Here is a 23,501-nt window from a genome sequence, read left to right as displayed (position 1 = left end):
AATATTGTCAAAAATATAGATTTTTTTAGTGTGAATGAAATTTGCAGGAAGTGCTCCTATGTAAATAAATTCAGGGTATGCAGAAGTATGTCCACTAAGATAAATTACCCTAATAACACTTACAGGTTGGGTCTTGAAAAACCCTCAGGGGCTTTGATGCTCCAATTACAGGGCTCAACCTTGCATCTTTGAAGTTGATTCCAAGGCTCTGAGTAGGCAATTTGCATGCCCAGGCCAATTTCCATCACAGTCACTGATAACGAGGTTGCACACAGCTCTTCAGCTGGTTAGAGGGCAAATGCATAAAAATGAGGAAAACAGAACCATGAAAACAGCAAAGGGAGCTGGAATTAATGTCTTTTTATAAAATCCTTTTTAAACTCAAGTCCTATTGAATTAAGAAACCCCAGAGATGTTATTCATGGATTCACACATGATCCTCCACTCAGCTGAAACCGAATCCTCTGTTTTAATATCAACTGCATCTCTGGATTGAGGCAGTTTTCAAATATGCAGATTCCAAATTTGGCAGGTTTAACATTTTTGTTCTTATGGTGGCAGCGATAAGGTCACAACAGCTCACACCTTCTGATACAAGCTGGCCTGCAAGTGACTGCTCAGTAGCCAGCTCAGTATCATCTCAGTACAGTTCCTATCACACATCAGACATAAAAATCTAGCAACACAGTGTCTTTACTGGTGCCTCAGATATACTGACAGAGTGCAAAAAGGATTTGCTCACTTAGAGAAATTTTTCAGAGCAATTACAGCACACTGGAAAGGCATCACCATGACTGGTGTGACCATTTCAGGCTTCAGTTTTCAGCATCCCCCGTGCCCAAACTTGAGCCACTAACTCTCCTCAACACTAGTACAGTCCATTTGCAAAACAGCCTGTGGTACCTCACCCAACCATTTCTGTTGTGTATAAAGAAGGATTAAGTGGGTTTGAGTGGGATTTAAAGAAAAGCTGTCCATATAATTAGGTCTGCAGAGAATTATGACAGACTTAACAAAGTACTATAATTGAATTGTGCAGGAACGTTTTCCAGACTTCCTACTGTTATTTCCAATTTTAAATAAACTCTAGTTTGGGTATCAGTACCACACTCCTTGTTGTCAGATGCTCTGACAACAGGATTTTTCACACATTTGGCTGGTGACTTTAGGTGAGGCGTGAAAGCAATTTCTCCCAGACCACATTACATGTCAGTCTGAAACTAAGCAACCTAATTTGTCTTGCTGTAGCTGAAATAACAGAGTGACATTTTTCCACCTCTTTCTAGGAGATGTACCACCATGCATTTCATATCAGTGATTCTCCTGCTGACCTAACCAGATGGAAGGGTGCCCTCATTATCCCAGCAGGTCTAAAACCAGAAGCTTCTCCTAATATTCTGTTCTTCTGGTTTCTCTTCTCTCTCCCCCTACACACAGATAAACAAATAAATTAATCTCTCCATATGAGACAAATTAGCTGATTTTTCATGGTACTGTTTCAGCACTCAAGTAAGTGCTGCTTGCAGAAAAAACAGCGATTTAGCTCATTTGTCTGTGAACATCCAGTCCCTACTACTGTCCAGCCTGCCTCTGCCTGACGTGGATTTTGGGAGGCAGCTTTGCTGCAGAGCTGAGTTTTCTCTGAGCCTGAGAACAGGGGCAGCAGCCCAAGGGCACTGCATCCAGCTGTGCTCCTGCTTCCTCCTGGCTCCGGAGCAGTAAATTGCTGTCCATCTTTCCATTTCAACCTTTTGTGCCTGCCAAATCCCTCCAGCAGCCAAGAAAAGGGGCAGAATAATGGCCATGCCAGTTCCTCAGCCCTCCCCACCTGCCTGTTCTAGGGAAGATATAGGCCCCTATTTTGTTGTGCTTTATTCATAAGCAGCTTAGACTTTAGGTTACTTTCTTGAACAAACAGCTTTTCTTATCACAGCCATAGCTATACCACATATCACAGACTTAGAGAAGATTTTCTTAATTACATACCCAGCCTGGAATGTGTCCCATTTAAAATGGTGCCCAGAGAAATTCTCAATACCAAGGTTAAATGTGACCTCATACCCTCATATTTCATATGTGAACTCTCCCTGTTAGGCAAAAATCAATGTGTGTGATACAAATACTTGGTGCAAAGTTGGAGGTCTCCAGTATGAGAAGTCAGCTTTCTTATGAGGCAGGTGTTAGAAAAAATTAATTTTGTTTCATCTGAGACAAGAATTTCATCTTGATGCATCTCCACATTACAAAGCTTAAGGTCAAGACTTTTGACATATGCTGAACATATACTTTACCAAGAATTAGCCACCACAAAACCAACAGATCAGACTCCTGTGTTTCTTAAGTGGAAATTCTCTATTTATGAATTAAACATAAGCCTAAAAAGAGCTAGAAACGTATTTGTCATTCAGTGAAATACTGGGATGCCACCAGCATGAAATCTGTTGTTTTTAAAAAATGAATTAAGCTAAATTGCTTCCTTTTTTCTTTCTCTTTCCCCCTCAGGTAATCTTTCCTATTCAATTCTCTGGCTTTGCAATGAGATTTTCCTATTTCATTAGGTGTTTATATCTCTCCTGTTGCTATATGAAAATTTCTTGCAAGCAACAAAGAAAATAATACTGATTCTATTCAGGAATTGTTTTCAGATTGACTGAATAGACAAAACACACTCACTATAACCTCTCTCAGACTACTGTTCATAAAGTAAATTCTACAGGACTAAGTAATGAATTAACCTTTTGTTTGCAATTTGAAGATCTGTTTACAAATTTTCATTTTTAGTGGGAATTTATTTGTAAAATGAAAAATATAAGTTCCTTTTAATTATTTCCTCAGAAGTCACTAAGCAATGCTGTAAACAGTTCATGCTATTTTATTTGCATCTGCACATTTTTCAGCTCATTTGCAATATTGATTCATTTAGAAAGATGCACATCTCAAAACAACCATCTCCCATGCTGCCTGTTTCTTTATTTGAGTCACACACACCCATCTTATCCCACCCAGCATCTGATAGTGCCCTGGTTTTGCCCACAAAAATGTCATCACTATCCAGTCTTTTTGGATAGCAAACAGAAAACTCCCTACTGGTAGCAGAAGAGGACTTTCCATAGTACCTAAAAACTGAATAGAACCCTGATCATCTGTTCTAGTAGATATAAAATGGTTTCTAGCTGGGATATTTTGCTTTTCTAGCACTCCAGAATAAGGAAGCCTGGGGAAATTATTAAAAGGATATTCCTTGAGAAGGGATCCTGTTTCCTGCTCCTTGTATATATTACTCCTGCATGGCCTCCTTATAAACAGACAAATGATTTGACTTCTAAGAAATGTCTCTTTTCCCTTGTGCAGACTGAATGCAAACATGCTACAAGGACAATATTTTCTTTGGTGTAAATAACCTCTGTACGTGGAGGACTCACAGAGGGAGACAGTGTTTTCTTGTTTACAACACAGTGGTGTAACACCTTCCAGCATGAAAATAGTTACATTAGATTTACTTCGTTGTGGCTAACCACATAGTTTTAAAACAATAAAATTAAGTGCTATGATTTTGTTCACTACAAGAATTTTTTACAATGGTATTTTATATCCAGACTATTCTACATAAAAGATGAACTCAATAAAATTTCTTAAAAATTACTCAGGGGAAAAAACTCACATCAGCAATTATGAAATGACTGCAACAAAATAAAACTAGGAAGATGCTCAAAAAAATGCTTTGCCTGGCCAAGATTGATGTTGGAAGAGCTCTTTGTTTTTGATAGGGAATTAGCCTGAATTTTCAGCAGCCTTGCAGTGTATCTCTGCTGAACAGACACAACACACTACACAAGTTCAGAGGTTTTTTTATGCCTTAGGTGTGGTCTTCCAGTCCTCAAATCACTGCAGCTCTGCAAACACAAACCCTAGAGCAGGATTGCTGTGGATTGAGCCACAGCCATATTTTTTCCTTTGAATGAACACAGGAGATGAGGCAGAAAGCTGCAGTAAAGACAGGAGGAATCAAGGAGTGGATGAATTAAGCTCAGTCATTCATTCCAGCACACCGTGCCTGTATATCCAAGTCAAGAATTGAATGTGGAGAAAAATGTTGCTGGAGCCAGTACAAGAGCTGGCACCCATCCTGATCAGATCCCCACAGCAGCATATGGAAATAATTTCATAAAATGTAGCCAAACCTTGAAATAGGTCTTAATATTCCCCTCCTCCCCCAATTATTGTCCTAGTACCACTAGTACATCCCTACTGAAGAGTTTTTTCACTTTCTCAATAAAGAAATAAAAAGCACCATGCTGGTACTCACTGCCTCCAGGTACCTCAGTGCTCCTCACACCACAAGCACCAGTCATTTGGCCTGGTTCTAGTGACCTCCAGTGCCTCAGAGAGAGAAAATAAAATCCAGAAATCAAACTGCATTAGTTACCTATTTCTAAAGGTCTGATTTGTGAGAACAAAGTAGCTCTCTGACTACCTTAAATCTAGAGACAGGAGTTGCTAGGCCCAAAGCTACCTCTTGGTACCTGCTCCTTAATGCCTTCACACCAGGGTGGGGGGAGTGCAGGACAGAGCAGACACAGGAATGGACCAAGTGCTTAAAATAACATTTCATTTTTCAAATTAAATTTGTATGAGATCAAAACTTGGTTTACATTCAAATAAACCATGATGCTGACAATGTAGTTACTACTGGTTTTCCATATGCCTTTCACCTTTTCCCATCATGTTACGACTCAAAAATACAACTTTCTGCACTTCAAACAGCAGTTTGTCCTTCAGAGAACGGGGAGAATATGGAGCTGTATGCAGCCTGGTGGGAAAGTCTGCACAGTGTGTATGATCTGACAGCTGTTTCTATGAAAAAATGGATCCAAAGTAAGATACAAAAAAATGAGGGAAAATTGCCTTTCGAGGTCTGACCCAAAGCCCTCATTGTCAGTTTTATTTAGTGCCACTGGGTTAGACCTTCATCTGAAAGGAGCTATTTTAGTCTGGCTCAGGAAGACTGCCAGGAGTCAGGAAGGCTCAGGAAGGGGTTTCTGTGCCCAACCCTGCCACAGCCCTGCATGAGATTGAGTGCTACCAGAAGGCTGTAAATAGAAGCTGGTACAGACAGTACTGTGGTAGGTACCTTCCAGAGTGGAGCTCCCTCTGAAATCCATGCACATTCCCATCTGGAGCAAGACTGGGTTTAAGCCACAATCCAAGGAAAGCAGTTCATGCTTCATCATTTCATTTTATGTCATAGAGATTTAAAAAGCAATATTAAGAAATACACTTTACTTGTTCATTTACTTCTGTCATTTTGCTCAGTGGTCAAAGGAAACAGCCCGTGGATTTCCATTTTATTCCTCACCAGTCATATTCTGATCCTGCAAGACTAACAAAAAGCTTCAGTATTGACATTACAAATGCTGTAACAGTGCCAGCCACAGCTAATGTTCAGTTTTTAAAATCTTATTTAATTTGGTATTTTTAGAGGGTTTTTATATCTTCATGATTTTTTTTTTAATTCAGAACAAAAAGTCAATAAAATGTCCAGTCTCAAAGAGTCTTGAAAAACCTCTTTATGAATGTATATATAGTTTTATGTTTTCTCCTATGAGCATCAATTGATAAAGAGCAGCATATGTTGCAAGTGAAATAATAGAATGGTCACTGACATTTCTAGATTTCACATCTTCACAACACTCTCCTTTGGAATTATCCAACTGCATACCAGAAGGCTTTTTTCTCTGTCTCTCCCCACTCTGTGATGTGATTCTCTAATAACATAGTTTTCTAACAGTGATCTAAACATCTTACCAGCAGCTGGTAGATAATTTTAGGCAACCTTAAAACCATAACTATTATAGACATATGAGCCCAATCCAGTAAAGAACAAAGTGATACTGGTATGGAGAATTGCTTCAGACAGTAAAGAAACTGGTTCACATAACAGATTCCCACTCCAGCAAGTAATTAAATACTGAGAAGATGCTCCTCAGAAGCCAAGGAAAAAAGGTGTTTCACGTTTGATAGAATCATAGAATCACAGAATCATAGAATCAACCAGGTTGGAAAAGACCTCCAAGATCATCCAGCCCAACCCTTGACCCACACCACCATGATTACCAGACAATGGCACCAAGTGCCACATCCAATCTCATCTTAAAAACCTCCAGGGACAGTGAATCCATCACCTCTCCGGGCAGCCCATTCCCCCATTCCAATATCTGATTACTCTCTCTGTAAAAAATTTCTTCCTAATATCCAGCCTAAACCTCCCCTGGCAGAGCTTCAGACCATAGTAATAGGATTAGTAATTTCCCAGAGGGATGAATGTTGCTATCCCTAAGGCAATAGGGCATACAATGTGTGCAATCTGACAGCAGAGTGGAAGGTCAGGCAGCAGAGAATCATACTGGGATCTTGTTCTTCAGTGTATGAGGCACACAGCACTTTCAGGGAGCCACAGGCAGAAGGTATGTCCTTCCTTAAAGATCAAATTGCCAGAGCCAGTGGAGCCAAAACCAGCCGGTTCTTTCTTAGTGAACTCTCAGGTGAAACAGCACAGGGCTCCATCTCTGCAACTCACACAAATGATGACAGCTGACAAACAAATGTGTTTTCTATTTGTCTTTCATCTGTGGTTGTGGAGTCATTCTCTAGCACCCTGTTTTCACCGAGTTAATTGCTTTTGCATACTTACTTTTGATTCAGTTTTTTAAATATGCTAATATTGTCTTCCTCACAACTGGCATTGGGCAGCTGACTGAGGTCTCAGAAGTGAAGAACTGAAGGCAGTTCAGCAGCCTTATCTACATCTGAGACAAACAGATAGCTGGCTGTCACATTCTCTTCACATAAGAAAAAGGAAGAAATTCTGTAATTGCAGAATGTTTCACACCTTACCAAGGCAGAGACAAATGGATCTTGATTTTACTGGCTTTTAAAACACCATGGCTGTGCCCTTCAACTATCACATCCCACATACTCTATCTATGCCACAGACAAGTAGCAGCCTGAAGGAAAATGTGTGCCTGTCTGCCAAACTGCAGTAACTTCAGTCCCCTCCCAGGCACAGTGCCCAGAGGAAGTTGTATGGAATCCATGGTAGAAGATGAGAGAGAAACTACAGATTGGATAAGGAAAGTGGGGGCACAAATGCACAACTGAATTCCTGTGCCTTTCTCTTCTGTCAAACGGGATCATTTGAGGAACAGCCACTCACCGTAGGGGCTCCAATGTATTACCTCATGATTCACTGCTCAGAGACAAGGAGATTGAAGTGCCATTACCCCTGCCAGTGCCAACAGTTCTCCAGGGAATTGCTGCTGGCCAAAGGACAGGCCCAGTGAGGAGTGAGGGCAGAGAGCAAACTCATGGGGCAGCCTGACTCAGATGCCTGGGAGAGTCCTCATGGAACTGACAGCCCACAGATCCCCTCCCCAGAATTTCCTATAGAGAATCAAGGTGAACAGGGCTCCAGGAGATGAAGGCACAGAGCCCAGTCCAGTTCTGTTTTCACTGAAATCAGAGAGGAAATTTCCACTGATTTCAATGAAGTCAGGACTGTCTTTTGTATGGGTAACCAAGAAAGTGTCAGTCAGGCATCTCTGTCCTTTCCCGGGGAGATCAGGTCACTGTCTTGTTCTTTTGGGTTCAACACCATTATTCTAAAACTTACTTTGGCCACCTGTACTGAAAGGGCATTAGTGGTAGAACAACTGTTGATTCATTTTTTTGGTTTTGTAGTTGTTTTCTCCAAAAGATGAACAAAATCATTAAACCACTTCACAGTGAGATGTTTTGTTCCAATTTTATCAGTATATGAAAAAACTCAAATGTGTCTGTAAAACAACCTCTGAAAACCCTAATCTATAAAGGTTTAGGTGGTGGAAGCATTCAGGGCAATAAAAAGATCCTTAAACACTGCTGATATTCTTACTATAACAAATTACCTCTTGCATTTTGGTAGAGTTTGCAATCATTAGGCTTTTGCAATGAGCAGCTTGTCTCACTGAAAATCATTCATCCTCATCCAGTGACAAATTATTTCCTCAAATATTGTGCCCTTTATGAGCTGACAAAATGTTGATAATTCATGTTTCATTGCTGATCCTGAAGGGCAACTAACATAATTATCCACGGGTGCTCCTCCTGATTTCTCATAGTTTGCCCTCCAAGCATACATTTTTCATCTCTGAGTTTTGAATGCATCTATACTATGCCTTTTATATAGTCAGACAGCAGAACATGGATCATGGAAATAAATGAGCACTATTTATTGAGTCTCTGGGTCTATTTTACTAAGTAAGACTTTTATGAAAATGGAACGTATTCAGCTACAGAGCAAAAGCCCTCTGGGAATCAGGATTAGGGAGTGCTGGGTACCAACCTTCTCTGTGCTCAATAACTACAAGAAAACTCTGGAAACTTCACACACGATACCCAGTATTTTCCAGTGCATGCCCAATCTTGAAAGGAAGTTTTTATTCCTGTTTTATAATGCACTCTTGAGGCAGACATACACACATTCTCACAAGTGGCTTCTCTGATGAAAACATGCCATGCAACTAAGAGATCAGTTATCAAACATAGTCAAAAAAATTACACAGACTGAGTCCATAATCCCACAGGCAACCAGCAGCAAGGATGATTTATGTAGTTCAAAGTGTCCTACTTTCCAGATCTAAAGCTTTTTTTCTGTAAAATATGTTTAAAGGAAATGAGAAAGCTCATGAGCACACTCCCAAATGTGACACTTTAGCTCCATCTATAACTCTTCCAACGATTATTGGTTGGCACAGGTTTGACTACAAACCCTGCATTGCTTATTAAGTGTTCATTTCCTGCTTGGTACACACAGTTGGACACAGAGTCTTTGGAAGTCATTAACCCTCAGATTTACAAGTATTTCAGCTGAGAGAAATGTCTTTGCTGAGATATGTGAGTACATGTGCAGCAGTAAGACCTTGTTCCATAATAACTAACACGTTTTTGCAAGGCAGCCCCTATTCAGAATAACACAGAATGGGTAACATTGGAGGAGACCACAGTGAGTCATCTGGTCCAACCTCCCTGCTTCAGCAGGTCATCCCAGAACACATGGCACAGGATTGTGTCCAGATGGTTCTGGAACATCTCCAGTGAGGGAGACTCCACACCCTCTCTGGTCAGTCTGTTCCAGTGCTCGGGCACTGCACAGGAAAGTTCTTGAGAAACCCACATGAAGTATCACCTGGGAGAAGCTACTCTAAGAGTCACAATTCCTCTCATTGCTGATCAATATTTTAGCAGAACTGCACTCTGAGGCACTAAAATATTTGCAGTTCCCCCTTTTCCTTCTTCCTCTTTCTCAGCAGCTGCCTGGAGCAACCAGCTGTGGGAGGAGGAATTAGAAAAATGAGACAATGTGTAGATAGTATAAACTGGATTAGTCCCACTCTGTAAATCATCCTCTGGGCTCTTTGTGAAGTAAACCAAAACCAAGATACACCCTTCCTTGATGAGTTACAGGGGATGCAGCAATGACTTGGTGGAGATTATTAAGTGGTTTGGTTTGGTTTTAAGAAATATTTTGCAGAAGGAGAAGGATCAGGATGTAGTGCATGTAAACGTGGATAAGCAATGAAAATGCCTATAAATTGTATGTACAGTCTGCCAGCCAAAATCACCAATGACTTATAAAAACACTAAGCCGTGCAGGAGAATTTTAGAGCTATCTGACTGCCCTCAAAGCTGCTGAGTTTTACAACTGTTCTATAGAAAATACCCTCAATCCTTTCTAGAAACCTTTTCTGATTTTCAGTGTGGGAGTTCTGTCTTGGTTCCACAGATCAGAGACAGGTTGCTTTCCCTCCTGAAGTACAATATAAATATGTTAACATTAAAAATGATGAACAAGGAGAAAATCTAGAACTGGCACCATCCTTTGAATCAGTTGTCTTTGTTGATTACAATACTTTGTCAAATATTTTCTAAAAAGGTCTAGTGTAGACTATTAATGTTTTATTGTCACTTTGATTTTTTTGGTCACTCTCTTTTCAAAATTTTTATACAGCTGTTTTTTGTTGGTTTTTTTTTTTTAAGTGGAGACATGGAAAGAATATTAATTACATTCCCTGTTTGAAGCCCGTGTTCAGTCCTTCATAAAAGCAGCAGTCTTGCTGTTTCTATAAAAAGAAGCATAAGTGTGTATATTCTTCTGTTAGCCTCTTTCCCACCTATTTAATAGATGGCCTGAGTAAACCTAATCTGTTTGTCTCTTTTATTGCCTGTAATAGATACAATTAACAGTTATGGGGAATTTACAATAACAGAAGGGCATCAATGTGAAGGAATAGCAGTGGTAGCTTTCTTTTTTCTGTTTTGTTTTGTTTTGTTTTGTTTTTTTGATTAGAGCAGAAACATGATGACACTGTGGAACAGTATTACAAGAGCATGGTAGGCAGGGTCATACTGCATTTCTGACTGGCTGGAGAGTTTTTATGCAAAGTACCAATGTGGGTTTGTGGATATCTGTGCAACATGTGGGGTATTATGGAAGAAGGCCCAAAGGTGTATGTTTGAATATTTAACTATCAGATGATAGAAACAGCTCTAATGGATTCCTGTTTGTATTTAACTGTGGGTGGTGCAGAGTAAACTTCAGCCCCTTGTCAGTCCCAAACTGTGAGTCCTCCCTCATGCTGAGAACTCCTGAATTCCCAGCATTGCTCTGTAGTTTCTGACTTGGCAGCCCCGAGCACCACTGCAGCTTTCTAACCACACTTCCTGCCCTCTCTTGTGAGACAACACGAGCCACCTTTCACTCTCATGAAGCAACACAGGAGCAAGAAAATGGGGACATTTGGCTGTGCCCCACACCATGGACCACGGCTGTCTCCACCTTTGCCAGAGTCTAAGATCTGCTTTTCTGCAATCACCTGGGACCAACCCAGCATGAACACACAGGAGTGCACTGAAGTCTCACAGGAACCAACACACTATCCAGTCTGTCAGTACTAGATACATAGAGAGCTATTAAATCTCCAACATTTATAAAGCTGACACAAAGATTCAAGAATAAATTGGCATTTACCTGCTTTTTGACTAATACATAGAGGCATATGATTAATACAAACCCATCCTAACTACTCATCAGGGATCAGAATGACAGATAGATGTCACACGACACCAGCTGTACAGCCTTTACTGTGCAAGACAAATGTGTTTCTCTCTTGCTACTTGATTGATTTTTTAATGTTGCAACAGAAATTTTTCAAATTATTATAAAATGTTATTAACATTAACACATCCTGTTCTAAGAAGCAGCCACTCTCTTCTGTTAATGAAATCAGGCCTTAAAAGTCACACAAGGAGTTTCCACTGGATTAGATAAAGCAAGTAGCTATTAACCAGGGTATGGATGTCTTTTCTTCATTCTTTGGTCACCAAAGAGAACAGATGACCAGGCTACATGACCACTATCTATGTTATTGCTATCTATTATCTATGGGGTTTTTTTAGCTTTTCAAGCTTCTGCAAGCTGAAAGACCATCACTGTGCATAGCAGCACTTCTAAAATGAGTCTTGAACGAAAAATGTTCCAGATAGAGATGTCACCCACCCTCCCGTGGTGCCAAGAAATGTAAATGCAAAATATTAAATAGTGCATGTTTTCAGTGCTCAGCAGCAGAGCATATAAATATATATAAGAGTCTCTTTCGGGCTAATAAGCTTAGAAAGATTTTCAAGATAAACCAACTAAATATGGTGAAATAAGTTTTCACATGTGTTAGCCCAGGATCTCTGTGAACCTGGGACTGGCACTATCTTGCTGCTGTTGGAATAAATCAGAGTGATCTCAGAACTAGATTCAGCCCACTGGTGCTGTTCTGGAGTGACCTGCCATCTCACAGTTCCTTGCCTGGACATAATCTGTGGCACAACGCTCACAGTATGAAGTGAGAGCAAGTAAAGCTGGTTGCAAAGGCTTCCTGCTGCTACTGAGTCTCATGCTGGGAATCTCCAGCTTCTTCAGTGCCGGGCTGTAATAGGGGCCCCTTTCCCTGTTCTCCACTTCATATTCAAGAACAGTTGAAAAGGTGGATCTCTGCACTACAGGAGTGTGGCAGCTTACCTCCAATGCTGAGTTACCATTCAGATGAAAACAACAAACAAATTTCATGGTGCACTAAATTCCATCAAAACATAACCTTTGCAGTTTTCTGACATTTCTGCTTCCTTACATTGACTGAAGCTGCAGCATTCTCGGTGAATTTTGCATTTAGCTCCAGACCTCATGCAAACTGAGAGGGGACAGAAAAGCTCAGAAGAAATGTATCTAAGAAGTGCAGTGTTCAAAAGGATGGTGAAAAACTGCTTTGTTTCTTTGTGGCTACTTCCCTGATGTGGTGTGCAGTTATTTAATCAGGGCATTATGACTCCCTGCCAACGGCAAGACAGATGATTGTAAATGAAGCTGTGCACTTAGTAATGAGGACTGACCAAAACACTTGAGTGCTCTGCTTCAGAGCAGACTCCCCAAGACTATATTGTAAAAATCATTCCTGAGAAGGCTGTAACCACGTTATTATTATACAAGCCTGACAGTTTATAAGCTTGTCTTTTACATGCTTGCACTAGAAAATGCAGGAGTTGCTCTGTCCATGCTAACCATCCTCTTCAGTGTCCTCTAGCCCTCTCAAATTCCCTCCTGTGTGTGAAGAGAAAGGCTGTCAAAGAGACACCTCGAAACAATCTATTCTGTATTTTGCTTGCAAAGCCCCTGGAGATCATGACACCCTCAGGTTGCAGGGCATCAAATCCTCAGGAACTGTGAACCAGCTTAACTCCACCGACAATCTGGCTGAAAGAGGCCATTGTAGCGTAGAAATGTGCATGATGTTACATGTCATTGCTCTGAAGTAACTCATCTTTGGTTATAACCAATAACCAGCAATGCTTTCAGTACCATGGAGAGAGAAGTTAGCACAGAGCTCCTTTTCCATCCAACAAATTAAAGAGAAACTACCTAACTTTCATGACATTCTGTCTGTAATGGACATAATCAGGATGTACATTCTCCTGTGATATGGCTGCACTCACACCACAAGGCACTGACCAGGAAACAGCCCTCTGTTGTGCAGGGTTGTACAGATACACAGGGTCTGCCTCCAAAGAGATCCTGATTTAATACATCAGATCATCAGAGTAAAAACGGGCAATGCATATGCAGTAATGGGCTTCTGCTTTTGTTAATACTATTACTGAGCATTTAATATTTAAAACAATACGCAAATACCAAAGGCTAATTGTTGACATCAATAAAAAAGGAGATGATGGTTTTTCAGCTTCTTCACAGACCTTCTGGAGACTACTGTCATTATGCCATGCAATTTAGGATGGCTGTAAGGAAGCATTACAGTAAATAGTAAGAGCTATTTATTTTTAATCAATGCAAAAGTGTGACCAGAAGTCAGTGTTAGTATTTAAACAGGAAAGATATGCAGAAACCATTGAAACCAGCTACTATAAATAGCATTTTCCACAGTATTTTAAGAAAGCTGACATCTATGAGCAAGCAAAAGAGATAAATTATTCAAATATATAATACAATAATTTTATGCTTTTCAAAGAACAGATCACGGCCTCCAGATTAATTCCTATTCTATATCTAAATTTTTATACACAGAGATATATTCTCATTAAACGGAATCTAGTGTGCAGAAGGGCAGCTCAGTAGCAGAGCCAAGGTGCAGACACCTGGACACTGGGTCCTAGTCCTGCCAACAGCCCGTTCTGGTGCCGGGTCAAGCTGCAATTTGGGTGGCAGCTCAATGCTGAGCACACATTTTTGAGCAGATCGGGTCTCCCACTCAGCCTGTGCATTGCCCTCTGCCAAACTGATGATCTTTTGTCCAAAGCTTGCAAGACATAACCCTTCTGTCACCTCAGCCTACCAGATTTTGTTGTTATTATTATTACAAGTGCTGCACTGCACTCAGCTCCTGAGCGCTGGAACAGAACCAGACATAGTTATGAGAACAAGAAAAGCACGTCTGTATCATGCCAGAGCACCTGCAAAACTGTTGCATGTGTCTGACTCAACCAACTCAGTCAACAGCGATTTCAGTCTCCAATTCCATTTTAGAAAGTGTGGAGTTTCTCAGTCCTGAACCTATGCCAGGCACTGCAACAAACCCAACACTGCAAACTGAAGCATCGGAGTGGGAGAGTTACACCCTGTCATCAGTATAGGGCACACGATGACATATGCATGGAAAACTGAAGCCAGAGGTGAAGTATCATTCCAGAACACGGCAGCATCTGAAAAGTGAACATGGCAGAAGCACTGGCTAAAATCTGCTCCCAAGGTGCTGCAAAGCCATGAGATGTTAAAAGGCATCCAGGTGAGACTTCACAATGCACAGAAAAAGACGGGTGGGGAATCAAGAATATCAGCAACCCCGGTATCAGCCAAGCTGAAGGTGTCACAACAGATAACACACAAAGCTTTTTTTCCCTGTGACCTAATCAAACACTTGATGAAACTTAGAAAATATTTTTCTTAATACTAGTACACAGCTTTTTGTGACAATCTTATCAACATCTTTTGCCTCAGTAGTTATCTGGAAAATTAGAAGGGGTTTACAGGCTTATTAGATTGTACAGAAGATAGTTCTGTCAATAAAAGAATAACAGCTGCTATCTTAGAGACAACAAGGTTCCATGGATAACCCGAATTGGCAGCTATGTATCTTTTTAACTACTCTTTTCATCGGCACTTGGGAAAGGTTATGTCAGTTGCTGCTTTTTGCAAAATTATGATTTCAAGAAAGCTCTTCCAGCACAGAACATTTGTTGAGCTCATAAATACAGCGCAGCCACCGAAGGCGTGAACTGTTATATTGCTGTACCGTCCGCCTGAGATAACAAGAGGGAATATCGCAGTTGCTGTCCGTGCTTCTCAAATGTGAAAGACATTAAAGACTAGCAATATTCATGAAAAGCCATATATTAAATCCCACCTAAACAACGTGGGAGAGCAACGTCCCGGTCATCCTTCCTCGGCCGCCCGCTCATCGCTTCACTTTGCGGAGCGAGCGAACAACCGGTGTCGCAAGAAAGGGCTGGAGCGCCCGGGGCTGCACCGCGGCTCAGCCCTGACCCTCCGACAGCTGTTTGTCTCCGACACAGCTCCCTCGGGAAGCAGCAGAGGGCAAAACGGTCACACAAACCTCCCTCCCCGAGAAGCCCGAGGCGGCTTCGCCCCGCAAACAGCAGCCGGACCCGGCGCCGGGGGCACCGCACCGCCCGGTCGGACCCGCACCCGCGGCCCCCACTCACTTCTGCCCAGCGCCTCCGCCTTCCACTCCGTCTCCTCCACTGCCCCGTAGCGCCTCATGGGTCTCTCGGCCTCCGCGCTGGCCGAGATGGATCTCCGGAGCTCCATGGCCGTGCGGGGCTGGGCGCTCGCTCGGTCCGTGCGCGAGGCTCGGCGCTCCCTGCGCGGAGCGGGGCCCGCGGGCGGGGGCGGGAGGGGCTCCGCGCACATGCTCAGTGTGCGGGGCTGGGCGGGGGAGCGGGGACACGGCATCGAGCGCCGCCGCCCCGCACATGCTGCACCCCCGCCCCGCCCTCCTGCCCGCCCGGGGGGACACGCGACCCCCGCAGTGGCGCTGCCGTCGGCTCGGAGCCCATGGGAGGCTGGGTTTGACCGTGCCCATCCCCTGTCCCTGCGGTGCGCGCTCCCGTTCCACAGCCAAACCGCTCGGAAAGGCGAGAGTTCGGAAATGCGCTCGCTGCCAGGGCACGGGAGGACTGTCCATCTTGTGGCCGGTGCAGCACTGAGCGCATCTTCTGGCCTGAGCCGCTGGAGAATAATGGTAAAATCCACAGCCACTCATGGCTTTTGTAGTGTAACACCATATCTGAGGTTGCTGTGCGTGCAGCCTTTGGCTTTCCTGAAAGTCCTGCACTGAATGGAATGACGCTCATTCCAGCATCGCGTTGCTGAAAGCCAGAGGACAGCACTCAAACAAGTTATGGGGTTTTGTATTTCTCACAACCATTTGTATTTTTCATAACCATTTGTATTTTTCATAAGCATGCATCTTTGCTGCTTATACAGCCTGCTGGGATTAGAGGAGAAGGAAATGACTTTGCAGGAAGCACAAGTGTGGTGATAACTATTGTTGTTATTAATTTTTTTCTTTTATTGTAGAGAAGGTTGTACGGATAAAAACCCCTGAACAGCATTTTACAGTTGGAAAGTACCTTTACCAGTGAGATCCCATTGCACTTTACTGTGAGTGCTACCATTTCTGACATAAAGACAGTGATGCAGGAGTTAGGCAGGTTGGCCAGTGCCCCATGGCAAATCACGGGTTTAGCACTCTTTGTCTGATTTATAAAGAATCATGGAGTACTGGTAATGCTGAACACATACTGGATGAACACTGGGAAAGATTGTTTGTTTGTCACCTACCTCTGCCTGCAAACCTTTTCTTGTCCTTCAATCATCAACACTTCAGAAGTACTACCTCTGCATTCAGTGATGTACTTACTAATTGGACTGACACACTTCAATGCTATTGCATGAACAATTTTGTTTGGGGAATGCTTCACATGTTGGAGGAGAGAAAACCTCCACATTGCTTTTAAAATTGTAACTGAAAAATTCTCTGTTTTTCTTTCTGAGAATTGGAATTAGCTAGCAAAGTGGGTTGGACAATGTTTTATGAGGTCTTCAGGTCTCTATCAGCTGTGCTCCCCAGAGTTGTGCCATGGTTTGAGCACAAGACATGCTGGAACAGCTCTTGTTGTCTGTGCAGTGCTCCATCCTCGCTGGGTTTGGCCTTTAGAGACAGAGCCCAAACAGAGCTGTGAGTCAAGCAGAGAACTGGTGGCAGCACTGCACAGCTGATTTTGGGTGACGGCGCAGCTGCCTGCTGGGGTGGGCTGGACTGACTCACTGGCAGAAGTGTGGGAGGAATAGGAGTCCATCTGGGATCTGGATAAGAGTGGGACTAAGGGAAACAGGCTGATCAGGGAGAAGGGCCAATTTTTGGTGGATCTTGACTTCAATCCATCCTTTCAAGTTTTTTAGGTTATTACAATCCAAGTGCATTGTTTAGAAGATGGGAGGAATGATCCGAGAAAAGGCTGAATATTTTAAGCTCTGATTTTGTTAGTATGGGCGAAAAACACCCACTAGCTAGAAACTTGGATGAACAGAGTTTGCTTATGTAAAGCAAAGAATGTATAAGGTGATTTATTGTAATTAGGAAGTTATCACCTGCCTGTTTTGAAAAGTCACAAAATCCAGTAAGGGCCCAGTTCTGCAGACTGCTACACATAAGAGCAGGTATGTGGAAGCTGTCCTGCTTTTCTTTTGCACAAAAGTTTTTGCCAGACTAGGGCCTCAGTATGTATCAATTATTTTGTTAATGTTGTAAGATTAGCATTTTTTATGACTCTGCCCCTGGAGCATTGTTACTGCTGCATTTGCAAGTGGAATTAAATTTCTCCTCTACTGATGAGGTCCTTCAGTGCACCTCAGCAAAATAAATGCATTCCTTTACTCACAAAGGCTGGTATTCTTCTGCTGAAAGCACTGTTCAGGAAGAAAAAATAAAAATTCAGGTCTCTTCTCACTGCTCTCCCACAAGATTATGCCTGGTAGAAAAACAGAGGTGCACTTTGCTCTTGCAGTAATTTCCCCTGACGGTTTTAGTTCCCATTTCTCACTAAGTCCTGCCACCAGGAGCTATAGCTGGGCGGCAGCAGTCGGCAAATCCACTCTCCTGCCTCCTGCTCTTTGGCCTCCATCAGACATCACGGATGGCCCCTGGCAGACGAGACACTCTGTGTAACAACAGACACACTTTACTCAGCCAATGTCCCTGTGGCAGCATGGCTTGTAAATCTGCTGGGCAACAACAGCCTTTGCTTTCCTGGAGCTTCTCAAGCATCTTAGATCTCTCAGCTTGAAGTTCTCAGAGCTCTCTTACCTTCAAGGGCACAACTAGTGTATCAAAAGCATTTTCTAAGGGTGCTGAGTGGGTCTGGGTTGGGCTGCAAGTGAAGATAAAAGTGAGGGTTGTTGTTCTTAATCACACAGGCTAATCTTTCTAGACCAAAAATAACAGTATTAAAATTCTGCCCAAGTTTTTAATTGATTTATCATTATAATCAAACCTTGCAACTTAGCTGATGAAACAAAATGAAATCAAGTGGATTATGCACAGTTATTCCACTTTGTAGGCATAAATGCTCAGATCCATATCTAGAAGGAACAGAAGGGGCACTGTGCTCATGTAAGTTCATAGTTTGCATAGCACAGGTTGTGGGACTTTCATGAATTTGTCCTGTAATGTTTTGTTAAACATGAAGTCTTATTTCAGAACATTTCTGTACTGGAGGAGTTGCCATAATCCCATAATTCAAGCTATCACCAAAAAAAGAAAATCAAGTCTGCATCATTCTAAGTATATATCTTAAATATTTATATTATCATTATTCCTAAAAGATCAGTATTAGACAAGGGTAAAACTAATTTGCTTTTCAAAGAGCCATAATTAAATATGATCTAATTAAAAAGAGGGGGATAACTAAAAGGTACAGGAAGATCCTTGATGCAGAAAATAATTTCTTTCTGTAAGCTTCCACTCTCAATTTAGTGCTAGCATGAAAGAGTTCTCAGAAGCCTGGGCTCTGCCACTCTGCACTTGAAAGAGAAACTGCTGTACCACAACTGTAGAATGAGGGCCTGGACACATAAGCCAATGCATATCCTTATTATATTGCTCCCTTTTTTGTGAATCCTAGCTCATGTTCAATTACTGCCCTTTTTATACTCATTTATTTGGAATTACAGCCTATCCATATATCAATCGTTTCTTTAAAAATACAAATTTTAGGATAAAGTAACTTCATAAGCAATTCACAATAGTTGCAGTAAAGTAACTGGAGTGTTGGTCCTTTTCCACAGCTACCCTACATCTCTATCAGGTTAGAAAAGTGCATCTGTAGCCTAAAAGCAGAGAGCATTGCAGGCAAGCAGGGCATTCTAATGAGCTTGTTATAAGGCAAATGAGATGCCTTGAATTTAATGTCATGAGTCTGAGGTCTGACAGTGATACAAATGTTTGAGTGTTCATATTTCCACCTAAACACCTGTTAAATGTCATCTTATTCTGATTTTTTAATTTTAAAAATGTTTCCATGTGAAATATTGTATGCATGTAGTGCTGTTTTCTACATGTCATCAACCGTTTCATCAAATATGCACATAGAAAAAATTGGCTGTATATTCAACTTACTGCATCTACAAAGCTGAATTTCTAATAGAGCTATGGAAGCAAAAGACAAACATTTAATGGCATATTTTAGTGAACAGTGTGCCACTAGTTATGTGTGAGATATGATGTGGTTCGCACGGTCTGGGTCGAACTATACTGAGGTACTGAGCTACTTTGTGTCCTAGAAACTTTTTCTAGGGGAATTTTCTTGTGTGCAATAAATGTTAACTGGCAGCACCGGAGCTACAGTATCTGGCCACCTCTCTCTTATCCAAATTTGGAGATGTATCGTTGTGAAGCTGAGTCTGATCCAGCAAATATTTAGATAACTCCAAGGAGGAGGAGTACTTAATCGCTTTTCTCTCTCAAATCAAGATAGAGCCTTGCAGGACGGAGCTCCTGAGACACAGTCTGGGCTGGACACAGCTTCTTAAACATTTGACCAGTTTAAAACACAGTTCAGGTAAAATTGAACTGATAAATCAATGGCTTATGCTCAGCTGTGCCAAGTTTTTAAGTGTCTGTGTTTGACAATCTCTGTGCCTGTACTGAGCCTATTTGCAAACGTTCCTGAGAGGTGAGTAATAGAGACTACAAAAGCTGGCACAGTGCTTTCCACTTATTTAGATTTATCTCAGCTATTTTCAGTATAGAAGGTCAGAAAACACAGCACAAATTCAGGAGGTGCAGTAGCAGAAGAGACAGGGCATAAATGTCTGGTAAAAAGAATGGAAGTAACCTGTACACTCCAATAGCTGTAGTTGTGACCATAACACAGATTTCAGGTACATACTTCTCTAAACTCTTCTCCTTCCCTTTTATTTTTGTCTTAGTAAACTCTTTCTACATTCACTGTCCTTTAAAGGTACAAATTTTACAGAAAAGGTTGTTATAGCATCTGTCAGACACGTTACTAATACCATGGGAGTGAAGTCGCCCATGTAAGAGTCTTATTTTTGGCATTTGGAGCCAAGTCGAGTGGTATGACTGGACTGACTGTTGTGCAGGTGAGTCACTGTGCAGGTGGCTTTTGCATCAGTGATGGGTGGCCATAGAAAAATAGATGTTTGAGTTCAGTACACTTAGACGTTGAAATAAATTGGTCTGGGCCATTTTAGGAGACTTGTAAACACAGCAGACAATAAGTAATATTTCAGTGTGTATGTGGGCATGTCCATTTTGAAATAATAAACATACTGTGTAGATTTTGCAAACACAGCAGCATACACCCCCAAGGACAGCTCTCTCAGGGCCTGAGCCTGTCCTCATTTCCCTTACTCCAAAATGTAAAGGTGACTTTCTGAAGGTTCCATTTTACCTACACAAGTTTGCATCTTTCACAAAGAGCTCAAAACTGCTTACAAGCTGTGAGCCACATACAAAGGCTGTGTCAGTGTCTTGCTGATGCATGTTCCTGGGCAATGTTCATGCTCCACTACCCCTGAATCCTAACAGGCATGTGGACCATTTCTCTACCTCCTCACTGGAGCTGGAAGCTATAATGTCACACTCCTGAATTCTTTATGACTTGAATTTCTCTCTATATTTGTACCTGTGTTCTAATGCTTTTTCAATTTTTGCCCCAAAACAGTAGGCAAAACACTGTATAGGTAATTGCCATAATGTATCAGGTGTAATTATGAACACATAATAATTCATTACTGTATGATGACCATTCTGAACTCGACATTGAACTAATGCAAAATCCTTCAGTGTCACTGGCTTGTCATGGCTACTCAGCTGCAGTTAACAGTCTTATTATATTTTGGATGTAAAAGTATGTGATGCATGAAATGGAAGCAGCTGAACATCCTCAGTAGATAAGTAAAGGTGGTTTTTACTTCACAGAGAGGTGTAAGCAATGGTAAGATAAAAATACTACAGGGGACCAGTCTTTCAGAGGTAGATTTCTCCAGGACAGCATAGAACAGGGGAAGCAAACTAGAGGTGGAAAAAGAAATCATCAAAAGATTGTATTTTCTTTCCTGAATATTTATGCAACGAGAGGAAAGCTGCTTTCCTGACAAATCAAAGAAATAATAATGTGAGGGTTTATTCTTATGTATGCACACACTAAGTGCACATCTCACTTACAGTGAGATATTTACTTACATGCTGATTCCTGGGTAGAATGTTGTAACTTATTATACCCTGTAAAAGGACACACAATTCAGAATAAAGCTGACACTTCCTCCACAGATAAAGGATCTCATGTGGTGCAGAGCTTTGTGTGCATGGTTTGTGAGTCCATATGGGCCAAACCCTGTGTTTTTCACAGCCATCTGAGTGCTGCTGCCTTTTACTTCTGTTGTAACTGGAAAAAGTGCAGTAACAGACCTGGGGAATAGTTCTCATTCCCATTCAGCTCCCATTGTCCCTATATCTCTGGTGACTGAACTACCTACTAGGCTATATACCCATGCACCTCTTGGTGTCTCTTTGATTTTATCAGTCTTGATAGTATAAAATGGAAAAAGGTGACTGCATCAATATCCCATATTTAAGGTCTTCTCCTGGCAGAGGGAGCATTTGCACAGGTGTCCCACATGATATCACTTACAAAACCCACAGTGTGTGCACAGACTCTGACCTGCTGTCGCTTTTACCCTGTTGTTTTACAGCCCCACTTCACAACAGGCTTCCCCTGCACATAGCAAACAAAACCACCCATTATTCAGTTTCTGAAGTTCTCTCAGGTACCCCCTGCTACAGCAGAGCTGTCCTTGACAGTGTCTGTTCAGATCATACTTCACACCTCATTAGGCTCTTCCTGTCCTGAGGCTTCTGTCAGCACAAAATGTGTAATTGATACTAATGTTTCACAGACAGGAATGATATCATTTCCTATATCCTTTGCACTGAAATCTGTTTTTCTATATGGATAGAAGGTGCAAGACTTTTGGCCACTACCACATTAAGTAATAAACTGCAAAAAAAAAAGGGAAGGCAGTGCTGGTTAGGGTGGATGATGTTGAAAAGTTTATGCAACACATTATCTGCATTCTGTGTTCTTGTTTAAAATGGATTACAGTAACTTTGATCTTCGTGGACTGGCAATTGCATGTGAATTCTCAGTGCAGCTTTGAAATGAAGAGAGCACATACAGTCCTTGGCTGTTTGAGCACAGAAATATTAAGCAGAAATAGAAAAAATATTATCTGAGACATGTGTGAAACAGTCACTGGGATTAATAGTGTTACTGCTCTACATTTAGAATTAGAAATTGCACAGCAAAAAAGGGTTCACAAACAAGCTCAAAGAATGATTTAGCATAGGGCTAACAGAGCTAAAGCTATTATAGTTTTTCCAAGGAATAAATGAAACCTTTGTTTACCACTATATGCATACAGAAGGCTTTGCCTGCTAACCCTTTAAATCTTGTCAGAAAGGGAGTAACATCTTATTAGAATGTTAAGGCTAAATTGATTTAGATATATAATGAAATTTCATAAAAATACATAAATAATTTCTTAGAGATGCAGAAGATCCTCTGTTACTTGAAGTCCTTGGATATGTTTCTAAAAGATGGCAAGAGACTTGATTCAGGAAGAGCTCTTTGATTTGCATTATGCAAGGATTCAGACTGAATGATCTTTTTTCTCCCTGTTGGCCATGAAGTCTATGAAACAGAATTTTTCAACTTGAAATGTTTCCATAAAGCTTCCTCCTCATTCTAAATATAAAAGAAGTTGCAGCAGGGAATGGAGGTGGTGTCTCTCTTCCAGTTGTGGAATACATTACTTCCTTCAGCCTCAAATCTTCTGAACCATTTCCTTCCCAAGAGTATCCCACACAAACTACACTGAGTGAAGTCCCTCAGTAAGGACCCCATTGCTAACCTCTGTCCTCTTTAAAAGTTTTTTACATCTTTTTCCTGCCTGAATTCATCAGTTCCTTCTGCAAATATATTAATCATCTAAACATATAATTACATCATGATTTTACCTCTTTTTAATAAAAGAGACATTAAGTCCACCAACTTCAGCATAAGGCTTTGAAGATGGGAGTTCTATTCTAAATTTGCTCAGAGGTGGCAGATGACACTGTATGTAACTAACCTTTAAAGGGAGTGAATATTCCCAGCTTATTTTATACTCTGCTGCTGTGTTAGGGCCTATGACTTCGAATTGAGCTTTTTGCTGCATGTGGTTCATGAAGATCCCACAAAAACTTTATATAAGATCTGGCTTATATCTGTTTATACACAGACTAGTTAAAGACAGACAGAGC

General features: G+C 41.4%; 1 protein-coding gene across 1 annotated transcript in view; it reads right to left on the bottom strand.

Moving 5' to 3' along the window:
• BMERB1 (bMERB domain containing 1) overlaps window positions 1-15,501 on the bottom strand; it is a 48,230-nt gene extending 32,729 nt beyond the window's left edge. The window contains exon 1 of the mRNA XM_032703460.1: window positions 15,316-15,501. Within this exon, the coding sequence (XP_032559351.1) occupies window positions 15,316-15,421 (106 nt within the window). The 5' untranslated portion in view covers window positions 15,422-15,501. The remainder of the gene's footprint in view (window positions 1-15,315) is intronic.
• Window positions 15,502-23,501: the final 8,000 nt, after the last annotated feature.

Source organism: Chiroxiphia lanceolata, chromosome 16 (assembly GCF_009829145.1).
Source record: "Chiroxiphia lanceolata isolate bChiLan1 chromosome 16, bChiLan1.pri, whole genome shotgun sequence".
NCBI classification, from domain to species: domain Eukaryota; kingdom Metazoa; phylum Chordata; class Aves; order Passeriformes; family Pipridae; genus Chiroxiphia; species Chiroxiphia lanceolata.
The sequence above is the reverse complement of the archived record's forward strand: the minus strand, read 5'-3'. Positions and strand labels throughout refer to the sequence as shown.